The sequence below is a fragment of the Orycteropus afer genome, unplaced genomic scaffold (genome assembly GCF_000298275.1).
Source record: "Orycteropus afer afer isolate SDZICR_OR568_19922 unplaced genomic scaffold, OryAfe1.0 scaffold00037, whole genome shotgun sequence".
Lineage (NCBI taxonomy): Eukaryota > Metazoa > Chordata > Mammalia > Tubulidentata > Orycteropodidae > Orycteropus > Orycteropus afer.
This window is the reverse complement of record NW_006921624.1, coordinates 14097089-14110606: the sequence shown is the minus strand read 5'-3', so window position 1 is coordinate 14110606 and position 13518 is coordinate 14097089. Positions and strand designations below refer to the sequence as shown.

Sequence of the window (13518 nt, the reverse complement as noted above, 5' to 3'; positions counted from 1 at the left end):
AATTCTTTTGAATTCCTTATCAGAGAGTTCCAATGCTGCTTCTTCCTCAGGGATGTGTTCTGGATCTGTATTCTGCTCCCTTGTTTCTACCACTTTATCTTGCTTCTTTGTGTGGACTATGATGGTCTGCTGTCTCCGAAACATCGAGACATCATCGTGTTATTGTATTTAGATTGCTATTAACTGTTTGTGAATAGCAGCCAAGGGTGACTCAGGCTCTTCTTTGTGGTTGTTTATCATTGGCCAGTTGGTGGAGAAGGAAGTGGTGGCTCTCACTCAGTAAGTGGAGCTGCAGAAGGTGTGGGTGTAGTTGTGTCGTACAGGGACTATTGCTGTCTTTCACTCAGTTAGACAAAAATAACAATTGAATAACCATCAAAAAAATAAAAGCAAATGAACAAAAAACACACTTTTAATCACACAGGAATGGTAACTGACAAAAGGGAAAAAGAAAAAAAAAACACAGTATCTGGGGAGAGGGCAATAAGAGAAAAAAGTAAAGAATAAGAATAATGAAGAAAAAACAATGGGGAAAATGCAAAAAGAAAAACAAGGAACAGGGTTAACCATGAGATAGAAAAAAAAAATTGCACCGGAAGAGGGAAAAGTAAAAAAGCTGAAAACTAGAACCTGGGAGGGGAAGAATAAAGAATAATAGTAAAAAGGACAAAAGTAATAATAATAGTGGTAGTTTTAAAACAGACAAAAACAAACTAAAAAAAAGAAAGAAAAAAAATCGGGGCAGGGCAGGGCACCCAGGCTCCATTTGAGCACGCAGACTGGGATAGAATTCCTGCTGGCCCAGAAGGTGGGTCGGAGTGAGGGATGGCCACACCTCAGTTCACCAAGAGGGTGCAGGGTATAAGAGTAACAAGGGGAATGTCACACCTTTCCAGTCTTCCGCTTCCAGAATGTCCTTGTGGTTGCCGGCAAGTGGAGCCTATTCTTAAGTCCCTGGAGTCTGGGAGAACGCTGTCGCTTTAAATATCCAAAATGGTCAAACCACTTGTAAACATTCAAAATGGCTGCACCCTCTGGACAGGCAAAAATCCACAGCTCAGCCTGCCTTCTTCTTCACTGCTTCCCCTTTTATTCCCCAGCCACCAGAGCAGTCCTCCATGCAGTCCGTGGCTAGCAGGCCTACTTTTTAGGTTAATTCTTAGGTTCTACCACCACTCAGCAATATCTAAGCTGTCTGTGCCGTAAGGATCGCTGCCACACCACAGCTCCATATGTCTCCTTTTTTGGTGTTTTCATGAAAATTCTTCTGCTAGTTGGAGTTTAGTCTACTTCTATATCCTTCCCTTCAAGGCTCAGGGGTCCAAGATTATCATCTGTATCTGTGTGAACTGGTTCCCCTTTTCTTTGTTGAAGAGCGTCTGTGCAGTCTTTCTGCCTATTCCGCCATCTTACCAGAATTGAATTTCCCCTTCTTAAGGACTGTTTTCAAAATGTAATTTCAAAATTCTTTCCAGCAAAGTTTCCTTGCATTATAGTTTTTAGCATTTGTTCTTTCCCTCTTGCTTTAGTTTTCTTCTTCAGATATTCCTACTACCTATACGTTGACTTTTCTTTACTAACTCCAATATTTGTCACTTTCTTTCTTACCTCTTAATCTTATTTTTAAAAAAATTCCTTTTAACCTTTTATTAAGATTATTAAGGTATAATGTATTGTTTATTAATTCTTGTGTATCTTCTAGTTTAGTCTTCAATATGAAATTTCCCTTTCATTTCTAATTCTTTCCTGAGGCCTGTCACTTATTATTTATATCTGAGAAGAAGGCATGGTTCAGAATGGCTTTTCTAACTTCACAGAACTTGAAGCTTCCTCTTTTCTTTTGTATAGAGCTAAAAAAATATCTTGGCTTCCTCCCGTTAGGGAGATGTACTTTTATCTGGATCTTATCTTTGTTGCTAATGTCCCTATTCTCCATTTTAATTTCATCCCCAGCAGGCTCTTATCAGTATGGAGCCCCATTTTGGAAGGTCATTTGGTGAGTGAGTTTCAAAAGTTCATTGCAGTAAGACTTCTCCAACTGCTTTAGATAACATCATCAAACCCTTGCACCTACCTATAACTAAAGTGGACAAAACCCTTCCAGTTTCAGCTTGGCCTGTCACACTTTCCATGAAAACCTGTCGGTCATTTTGAAGTAATCCTGTTCTCAGAAAAAAACACACATTACATCTGTCTGTTCTCCCACACTGATGCTGATATCATGCAAGCCTTGTGTTTGCCCATACCTTCATGTTTTGGGATTCATGAAGATACTTTTCCCAACTGGTTTTGTTGTTAAATATGCCACCACCACCTTTTCCCCAAGGACGTCTCATATAAACCTCCCTTGAACAGAGTATCCTTTATTTCTGTATTATTTGTTATTTGTAAATGCCTACATAAGACTGTATAGATAATTTTTAAGTTGAAATGCCTCTATAGTTCCTCATTTAAAGTGTAAATTTATAGTTGGCCTTGTTTTCTGATAAGAAAATCAAGCTATTGCATTGAGTAGGGACTAAGGGTGTTTATTTTCCTCCACACCCATTAACTTAACCACTTTAAATAGATTCAGAAGCCTAATGCTGATGAAGAGATACACCAGGGAAAATGTAAAGGTATTTATAATCTACTAAAAATATGGCCAGGTTATAGCTTGGGGGAGTTCTGGGGGCACAGTACCTAAGGCATCTGACCACTAACCAGAAGGCTGTTGGTTCAAACCCACCAGCCACTCCTCAAAAGGAAGAGTGGGCAATCTACTTCCGTACAGATACCACATCAGAAACCCAAGGAGGGGTCACTATGAGTCGAATTGATTCAACTTGACAGCAATGTGTTTGTTAGTTTTTTTGTTATAGCTTGGAGAATAGAACCAACAACCTAAGAAACACTGTCAAAAGTGGCAGATGAAATAGTTAGAGAAGGCATCAGCAAACATTTTCTGTAAAGGACAAACAGTAAGTATCTTAGATGTTACAACTACTCAATTTTAAATATCCTGACAATATCCTTAGTACCAGCATCAGGCCTAGCATGTAAAAGGCACTCAATGATTTAATATTTAATGTTTAATATTTAATATCCCTTATTTCCTGTTCTGCTCAGGGCTATTACTGTTAGTCTCTCTTCTTCTACTATCAAGTTCTTTCACAAAGACAGAAAAGTATGGAGAAAGGAATAAAACCTTTGAAGTCAGTGAGATCAGGGTTCAAATTTCACTTCTGTCACTTCCTAACTATGTGACATTGGCCAAGGTCCTAAACCTCTCTGAGCACCTAAAAAATCATGGCAGTCATCTACTTCACAAAATTGTTAAGATAATTAAGTAAGACAATGTATGTAAAACACCTAACATGAGACCAGACATATAACAGGCATTTTAGAAACATCAGTCTCCTTTTCTCTCCTTTCATTCAACAAATGTTCACTGAATAAATGTTTCTTGTGTCAGACATAAATAAAGGTACTGCAATGAGTATCACTTCTAGTTGGGGAAAAAATCACTGCCAGCATATAACTAACATATCCAGGTGAAGGAAGTAAACCATAGTTCTTCCTTTTCACAAAAACACTGGAAAACATCCACTTAGAGTGCCTTGGGGCAGAGTTGTAGAGAGTGATGTCCATGTGTGGCAGAAGAGCTTGTCTGTGACCTTCCTACAACCTTCCTGTATCAGTTCCCAAGAAAGGACACACTATCTAGCTGCAGGACATTGAGGATCCCAGAGCTCAGAGACGTATCTACCACTGATGATGAACTACCCAACTGGTCAAGGTAGACCACCTGTCCCACAACTTTTAGAAGGCTGTTCCCCTTCCAACTAACACGTTAGGGCACAATCCTAATGGCCATTAACTCGCCTGTTGCTGCTGTTGCCTGGTTTTTCTTAGGCTGCTTTGGGGCTGTGTACTGGAAGAACTCATTTCCATGGCCAGCAGCTGCCTGATCCAGTCCAAAAAGAGAGGCCAATCTGGCACTGTTGAGAGAAAAAGAAGAGTCTGTGAAATTTCATTTGGCATATCTCAACCTTGGAATCATCATAAAAGTTGCTCACCTCTAACCTTGAACAGATACCTCCTTTAATGTATATCCTACCATTCAATAATGGAAGTGGAAGCTAAGTGTCTTTGAAACCAAGACTGCATTTCTGATCTGAACATCATCAGCTGACCCAGTCCATCCACAGGTAGTCAGCCAAGGCATTTCTTCTTTCTGGACCTCAATTGCTCCACTTGTAAATTGAGATGGTTGGGCCTAATGCTCCTAGGTTCTCCTCAGACTCTCCATTCTTGCTTTAGAAACATGGAGTTTCTAGTCCCTCCTACTGATTACTCCTCCTCCTACTGTTTACAAGCTTCTAACATTGAGATGAAACTGTACTACACTCTTACTCCATTACACACAAGCCCTTCTGTCACTTCATCTAACAGGCAACACCATTCTTTTATCAATTCTTGCAATGAATTCTTCTGCCCCCACCACTCCACTGAAACTGCTGTTGCTTAGGTCACCAACAACGTCTCTGTTACTAAACCTAGTTTATCAGTCCTTACATTATTTGACCTTCATGCCACCTTTTCTACACAGTCAACTAATTTGATCTTTGGGAAGATTTCTTGGCTTCTGTGGAGTTACCTGCTCCACCAAAGGGGAAGAGGCTGGCCCAAACAAAGACATCAACAAATTCTAATGTGCACCCTTTCCTGTTTTCTTTCCATCTCTCTGACTTCTCATTTAACTCTTTGGATTCTTCCCTTGCCTAATCTCTAAATGTTTATGCCCCCAAGTTTCATTCTGTCTGTCTGTCTGTCTGTCTGTCTCTCTCTCTCTCTCTCAGCAGCCTCATTTATTTACCTTGGCATCAAGTGCTATGCAAATCTGATGACACTCAGATCTGTATCCCCAGTCCAGAACTTTCTCCTGAGTGACAGGGAACACAGGTATCTTACAGGCAATGCAAATGCAATATGTCCAAACCAAAACTCAAAGCCTCTGATTATCATTGTCCAACAAAATTTATCTTCCTCTGTGCTCCCTCTCTTGACGAAACCTCTGTCAAATCCCCAAGACCAACCCCAAGTTCAGTGATTCACTAGAAGGATTCAAGGACTCAGCATATAGTTGTACACATGGCTAAAACTGATTACAAAGGACAAAAAGCAAAACCAGCAAAAGAAAAAGGTACATGGGCCAAACAAAGTCCAGAGGAAAACCAGGTGCAAGCTTCCAAAACCCATTTCCCTGTGGAGTCACACAGGACATACTTCATTACTGAAGCAAAGAGTTACAACAACGTGTGTGAACTGTGGTTTTCCAGGGCAGCTCATTAGAGACTCAATGTCCAAGGCTTTCATTGGGGGAAGTCATGCAGGCCTGGTATATACCCTCTGCGTAGCATATACCAAAATTTCATACTCTCAGAAAGAAAACAGGTGTTTAGTGTAAATCATTCATTTGAATAAACAGTCTCTCTTTGGTAGTATTATTCACTTCATAGACCTATCTATTGTTTAGCTGAAAGTTGATACCAGGGATGGGTTCACTTCCAGGCTTGACGACTATTTGGGGGGGGGCGGTTCTTAGGGGAGTCAACTAGTCTCTATCAGACCTATAAGCTTGGTCTTTTTTATGATTTTGAATTTTGTTCTACATGTTTTCTCCCACTCTCTCCAGGCCCTTCTATGGTGATCCAGATCAGAGCAGTAAGGACTGGTAGCCGGACACCACCTAATTCTTCTGGTATCAGGCTGGTGGGGGCTATGGCTTGTGTGGTCCATTAGTTCTTGGACTAATTATTTCTTTGAGTCTTTGACTTCCTTCATTCTTCTTTGCTCTGGACAAGCAGAGACCAAGAATTGCAACGTAGATGGCCACTTGCAAGCTTTTAAGACTCCATTTGCTACTCAAAACAGTATAGGTTTTCCTGTGTATATTCTCAACAACAAAATAAGTATTTTTTTAAAAAATAAGCAAGTAAATTACAGTTATGCAATGTACATGAATATACGCTGTACTGGCTTGTAATGCTTGTAAACATTTAAAGGAAGGAAAAGAATTTGAACAATAAAAGAGGAACGGAAAGTAGCTGCAGTGTTCATTGTCACATGTTTTACTTCCTTAGAGAAAATCAAAAAAGGAATTGCTGAAGTTTATAGTCTCAATCTTATTTGATTTGGTTTTCTTGGTTACTGTTGAGGGGAAAATAAGTTATCTGTTTAACTTTCTTTACTACGCCTCTTATCATCAAATTAGCCGTCAACTCTATCTAATAGCCCACCACTCATTTGTAAGTTTGTTGTACTGTGGTAGCTTGTGTGTCACAGTGCTGCTGGAACTATGTCACTTGTATTTCAAATAACCATGGCAGACAGGCTTCACTGGAGCTTCCAGACTAACTCAGACTAGGAAGAAGGAATGGGAGTTCCAGACACTTAATTATGCTCGTGAGGAACCTGCACACAGACCAAGAGGCAGCCATTTGAACAGAACAAAGGGATACGTAATGGTTTAAAATCTGGAAAGGTGTGTGTATCCTTTCATCATACTTATTCAATATGTATGCTGAGCAAATAATCTGAGAAGGTGGACTACATGAAGAAGAACATGTCATCAGGACTGGAGAAAGACTAATTACATCTTACGATATGCAGATGACACAACCTTTCTTGCTGAAAGTGAAGAGGACTTGAAGCACTTACTGATGAAGATAGAAGACTACAGTCTTCAGTATGGATTACACTTCAACATAAAGAAAACAAAAATCCTCACAACTTGACCAATAAGCAACATCACGACAAATGGAGAAATGAAGTTGTCAGAGATTTCATTTTACTTGCATCCACAATCAACACCCATGAAAGCAGCAGTCAAGAAATCAGACAACACATCCACTTGGAAGGGATGTAGGAGATCCTGCATAGAGAGGGAGAACAATGTGGAACAAAACTCAAAATCATTTGAAGGCAAAAAAAAAAAAAGAAGGTGGGGACCAGGTTTGCTGGTCCAATAGAGCCTGGTGTAACCACTGAGACTATGGCCCCTAGCTGCCCTTCAGGTCTGGAATTGAACCCACACCTGTGGTTTCCAGCCAAACAAAGTACAGGCATGTGAGTTAAACATTTACCTCAAGTAGACACACGCCCGAGAGAACAATCATGGAGAAGGAAGGGCTGCTTATGCACAGGGAGACAGCTCAGGGCGCAGGAGAGTATGGAGGGATGGACACTGGGAAGAGGTAACTATGGGGAGGAAGTGGGAGGGGAGCTGTTGCATTGTAAATTTTGGTCAATGACATGAGACAAAGTATATGTGAACTGCTGTATGAAAAGTGAATTTACTCTGTAAATCTTCACCCAAATCAAAATAAAATTAAAAAAAAAAAAGAAATCAGACAACATATTATACTTGGCTAATCTGCTGTAAAAGGCCTCTCTCAAGTGTTAAAAGCAAAGATGTCACTTTGAAGACTTAGGTGCACCTGACCCAAGCCATGGTATTTTCAAAATGACAAAGGAAGACCAAAAAAGAGTTGATGCCTTTGCATTGTGGTATTGGTGATGAATACTGAAAATACTATGGACTGCCAGAAGAACAAACAAATAGGAATGTTCCTTAGAAGCAAGAATGGCCAGACTTCATCTCTCATACTTTGGTCATGTTGTCAGAAGGGACAAGTCCCTGGAGAAGGATATCATACTTGGTAAGGTAGAGTGTCAGTGAAAAAGAGGAAAATCTTCAACGATATGGACTGACAGTGGCTGCAATGATGGGCTCAAGCATAGCAAAGATTGTGAGGATGGTGCAGGAACGGCAGTGATTCGTTCTGCTGTGCACAGGGTCACTATGAGTCAGAGCTGACTTGATGACACCTAACAACAACAACATATCTAGTAGCACAGTCATTTGCTTCAAACTAAAATGTTTCATGTCCTTGATGATCCTACTCAGGAAAGCTGCATAGTTGAGCCACTGAGAAATACCCTTAGGCCAGGGCTCTGGAAACGAGCACACAACTGTCATTCTTTACCCTGTAACTTCGAGTCAGCAGTGGATTGCTTGTCCTAACACTCCTTGACAGCATTCCCTGAACACTTTCACCCAGTTAAGAATGTGGAGTTAAAGTATACCCTGGAAACTTTGGAAAGACCTAATATACAGCTGTAGACAAGTTTGTATGGAAAAACATTAATTGAAGAGGTTGACTACACACTCAACAGCAGCAGGAAGACTGAGATGTATGGAAACTTTAGTGAATATATGGCTGGAATAGGGAAGAAAGGAACTAAAGCACAGTTTAACTTGGAAATAGCTAAGTAACTAAAAGACCTCAAAGTGGGATAAAGTGGAACCAAGTGGATATAGGCCATTTAAAGTGGCGGAGAGTGTGGTAGGGGTGGAACAGAGCGTTAAGAATGAAAAGAGGACTTAAGGATAGATAATACAGGGCTAGCCATGCCAAAGGAGCTCTGGTAGCATACTGCCTAAGGCACTTGCCTGCTAACCAGAAGGCTGGCAGTTCAAACCCACCAGCCACACCTCAGAAGGAAGGTTGGGCAATCTATTTCCGTAGTAATACTGCCTCAGAAACCCAAGGAGGGGTCACTATGAGTCAGATCTGACTCGATGGCACATAACAACAACAGCCATACCAAAAAAAACAAAAAACCAAACTCAACTGCTGTGGAGTCAGATCCAACTTACAGTGACCCCCATCTTGGGCTTCCAAAGAGGTATCACTATGGAAGTAGATCATCCAACCTTCCTTCTGAGGAGTGGCTAGTGGGTTTGAACCACCAACCTTCTGGTTAGCAGTCAAATGCCTTAGGCACTACGCTACCAGGGCAAGCTGTAATGTAAGTCAAACAATCCTATATAAGACCAAAAGAGAAGCAGTGTCATCTTATGGTCATTTATGCAATGGACTTTCTAAGAGGACTGGAAGCAACTTGAGGGCAGGCACAACATCTCTGTCTTCTTTGTAACCCCTTAGCAGTTAATGTAATGAGGGCATAGACTGGCATCGATTTATTCTTCAGTATGTCTAAAATTTGTTAAATAGATACTCAAAGAAAAGCTCTACAAGGATCAGAGCTCGGCAGATCATAAGTTTGGAGGGAGCCAAGTTGTTCAACTAACCCAGGCAGGAGGCTAAACTGATTACAGAAAGAGAAAAATCCTTGCCTCTTTGAAGACTGCAGACTGGGAGCTCTGGTAGCATAGTGCCTAAGGCACTTGACTGCTAACCAGAACTTCCATAGTGATTCCGTAGTGATACTGCCTCAGAAACCCAAGGAGGGGTCGCTATGAGTCGGGTCCGACTCAAGGGCACATAACAACAACAACTGCAAAGGAAGGTCTGTGGGCAGGAGATAGCAATGACAGCTTTTGAGTTTACAATTTCTCAGCTATTGTTCATTTGGTGGGCACTTTCTGAGCTTTCACTATGTGTCAGGTACTGTGATGGGCCCTAGACAGAGATGAGTAACATAACCAGTCTCTGTCCTGCTGGGGCTCATAATATAGTGAGGGGTCCAGCAAGGAAACAATTATGGATCGGTGGACAAGGGTCGAAGGCAAACATACCTAGCTGTGGGAATAACGAAGAAAAGCAATTTAGTCTGGGGTTGTGAGAACAGGGAAAGCTTTAAAACAGGTGACATTCGAGATGGCCCTAGAAGGATGTTGGAGCTGACCCATCAGAGGAAAGTGACTGCCTTATCCACAAAGAGCTCTGGTGGCCCCGTGGTTAATGCATTGGGCTGCTAACCAACAGCTTTGCGTTCGAACCCACCAGCCTCTCTGCTGGAGAAAAAGGGGTCAGCCAGCTTCCGTGGAGATGTACAGCCTCGAAATCTTATGGGGCAGTCCATCCCCTCCTCTAGGGTCGCTATGAGTCGGAATCAACTCAATGGCAGTGCGTTGGGTGTCTTGTCCATGGAGGGGAGAAAGTCTCATATGCAGTCCTACCTGCCTCCTATAAAAACCCCGAGGCAAACACTGCCATTAACAACCACTTCTTTTTCACAGAATGAGAAAGTGTGATCCAGAAATAATACAGTGAACCATAGGAGTTCTGGTGGCGTAGTGCCTAAGACATTTAACCGCTAACTAGAAGGCTGGCGGTTCAAACCCACCAGCCACTCCTTGGAAGGAAGACTGGGCAATCTGCTTCCGTAGTGATACAGTCTGGGAAACCCAAGGAGGGGTCGTTTTGAGTCGGATCCGACTCCACGGCAGTGAGTTTTTTTTAGAGTCCTGTCAGTCAGGGGAGACACGGGGTCCAGACCTCAGTTCCAAGCTCAGCACAGTTCCTAGCTCTGCTCAGATCGAAGCGTGCAGAGAAACAGAACATAGCAATGATCTGGATCCGGAAGTTGGGAAGAAGCCCGAGAAGTGATCGACCCCTTCAACCATCAGCCGAATTCCCTCAGCAGGGTCTACTGGTCCACGCCTCGCAATCACTCACCCGCCGCTGGGCGAGAGGAAGTCGGTGTCGTCCTCGTCGCCTGCACCGAACATCGCGCTAGCTTTCGCCCGGCTGCGGGAAGGCAGTCGGGGTTTTCAAAGGCCTGTCACTGCCGTCGTCGTAAAATGCCGCGGTAGCGTGCGGCTTTCCGGTAGGGCGATCTGTCGCAGAGTTGCTTGTCCGGGAGGAGCCCAGGTTTGGAGAAGGTGGGGCAAAGGCAAATGGGAGGCTCTCGCAGGCACGCGCGCCGCGTGACGTAAGGCCTCTCCCAGCCCGCAGAGGCGGTGGAGTTCCAAAATCCTGCGGAGGGATTGGTCAACGAGGCGGGGGGCGGGGCTGGGGCGGGAATTGGCGGCTTCGGTGGCGGTCGTGGACACGTCGCGCCGGACAGAGGTGGAGGGGCTTTTGAAGACTCGTGAAGGTGTTACGGGTTAAGGTTCTGTAAAGAGGCGCCAGTGACCCGACTGGACCTGGGAAGGTAAGGCCTGCCCCGCCCTCTTTCGCAACCCTGTCACGGACGCTGCCCTTTCCCCTCCTTGACAAGGACCCTCCTCACCACTCTTAGCTCTGCCAAAGGAAAAAGGGCCCAGGACTGGAAACTTGGAGCCCTGAGCCCCTGGCCTGCCCCGTGCCGTGACATAGCTGGAGTGACCTTGGGGCAGGGTGCTCGGTGCCTCAGTTTCTCCGTCTATAAGACGAACCTGATGATACCCCTGCCCACCGTCTCCGACCTCTCTGTTTATTCAGCGGTCTCTTTGCCCAGTGCTTCCACGTATCAAGTGGTCAGGAAGGTTTCGGACCTCGGGCGTCATCGAGTTCACTCCTAGTCTCCTCATCCCAGGGTTTACAGATAGGTAAACGGGGGAACTAAGCACCGGATGACTAGCTCACACAGCGAGTAAAGGGCAGACTGGGGCAGGATCCCTAGACCTTTGATTCGGGATTTAGTAAACCAGTGCATGGACAGGAAGTGTACTAATCCTTAAGCTGTGTGTGCCCTTAAGGAGAGATTATTGTTAGACAGTACTATATACCATGAGCGAAGTCTCCTTTCTGGTGTCCATATCTTTCACTGGCTGGTGAGGTGCAGAGGAGCTAAAGTATTCTGGGGCTGAGTGAAACTTCAGAGACTGAAAATCCCCAGCCCAGCCTTGGCTTGGGTTTTGCTGAGTCTTGCCACCATCCTAAATCAACATCCGTTGTTTTCATCTCCTCTGCCTCCAGTTTCCATTCTCCTGGTATCTTACATAAGTATTTCTTTATTAACCTGGAACAGTCTGGGGGTGGTGTCCTGGCCTAGCTACCCTGTGGGTGAGTAGGTATAGTCCCCAAGTGGGGTCCATTTCCACAGATCTCACTGGAGTTATTTTACTCAGGCTGCCCATACTTGAATGAAGGTCCATTACTTGAATGAATGTTTTGATCTGATGGTTTGAAATTGAAGTGAAGTGGATTATAGCACCTTCCTACAGAACTTTAAACAAACATTTGGCACTTTCCTTGTGGCATGGACAACCTTATACGTCTTGATGTCTTCTATGTCACAGAGTACTGTGCCTTCTTAACCTATTAAAAAAAAAAAAAACAACAGTTGTTAGTGAGTCAGTTCCAACTCATGGCAAGCCCACATGTGTCAGAATAGAACAGTGCTCTGTGGAGTTTTCAGTGGCTGATTTTTCAAAAAGTAGATTGCCCGGTGTTTCTTCTGAGATGCCTCTGGGTATGTTTGAACCTCTAACCTTTTGCTTAGCAGTGGAGCACATTACTTTTCTGAACCCCTAAGGGACTCCTTGGGAGCTCTGGTAGCATAGTGCCTAAGGCACTTGACTGCTAACCAGAAGGCTGGCGGTTCAAACCCACCAGCAACTCCTCGGAAGGAAGGTTGGGCAATCCTACTTCTGTAGTGATACTGCCTCGGAAACCCAAGGAGGGGTCGCTATGAGTCGGGGCCGACTCGACAGCAAACAACAACAACAACAAGGGACTCCTTACCCATAATAAGACCAATTGCTCTCAAGTTGATTCTGACTCACGGCAACCCCATGTGTTGAACGCCTCATAGGGTTTTCGTGGCTGTAATCTTTAAGGCAAACAACAACAACAACAACAACAATCTTTAAGGCAGCACATCATCAGCCTTTGTTCAGCAGCTCTGGTGCATGGATTCAAACCACCAACCTTTAGGTTAGGAGGTGATCACAAACCACTTGTGCCACCCAGAGACCTTTACCTATGACAGGTTTTTTATAATTCTTTGTCAAATTGAATAATAGAATTCATTCTTATTCCCCTATTCTTTAGTTTTACCTTCTGGATTTTTTCACATGGAACCCAGAAGCCCAGCCATGGCTGTTGCCTTTTATAAGTAGCTTCCAGAAAGATAAAAATGCTGTACTAGTTGTGAACTGTTGGGGTTAATTGAAGGGGATTGTCTAAAACTACTGTTGTCTGAAACTCTAGGGAAAGAGTTCTGGTGACATAGTGATTAAAGGATTTGGCTGCAAACCGAAAGGTCGGCGAGTCAAACCCACCAGTCACTCTGTGGGAGAAAAATGAGGCAATATGCTTCTGTAAAGATTTATAGCCTTGGAAACCCTATGGGGCAATTCTACTCTGTCCTAAAGGGTCACTTTGAGTCAAATTGACTGAATGACAGTGAGTTTTTGGGTAAAAGATAGAGAGGAGAATAGGATAGCTAAAAATATTACACATAATGATAATATTTATAAGTAAATTATTCCTCTATTAAACCAAGGGCTAGGGCTGTGGGTTTACTTCTTGTGTGTATATTACAGATTTCGATGGTTATGAGCAGTGAAGGCCGCACAGTGTTCAGGCACCAAAACTGGAACCTACTGTAGTAGTTCTGGTTAGAATGTGAACTTGGCTACCTCTCGGGGAAAAATACATGCCCAGGATGAGCAACAGAGCTCTTTCTAGCCTTTCTCCACACTTGCCCAGCATTGAACCATCTGAGTATTGCTTTACAGATAATGTTATGGGAGCATTTGAGCTCTTAGCTTGCATTTTTGAATCAGGATATTTTATC

General features: G+C 43.3%; 1 protein-coding gene across 1 annotated transcript in view; it reads right to left on the bottom strand.

The window, feature by feature from the left end:
* The window catches only part of FKBP15 (FKBP prolyl isomerase family member 15), a 91183-nt gene extending 80661 nt beyond the window's left edge, over positions 1-10522 (bottom strand). Inside the window, exons 1-2 of the mRNA XM_007936765.2 lie at positions 10470-10522; positions 3865-3980 (exon numbers count right to left, since the gene is read on the bottom strand). Of these exons, the coding sequence (XP_007934956.1) occupies positions 3865-3980; positions 10470-10522 (169 nt within the window). The remainder of the gene's footprint in view (positions 1-3864; positions 3981-10469) is intronic.
* Between the last annotated feature and the right edge of the window lie 2996 nt (positions 10523-13518).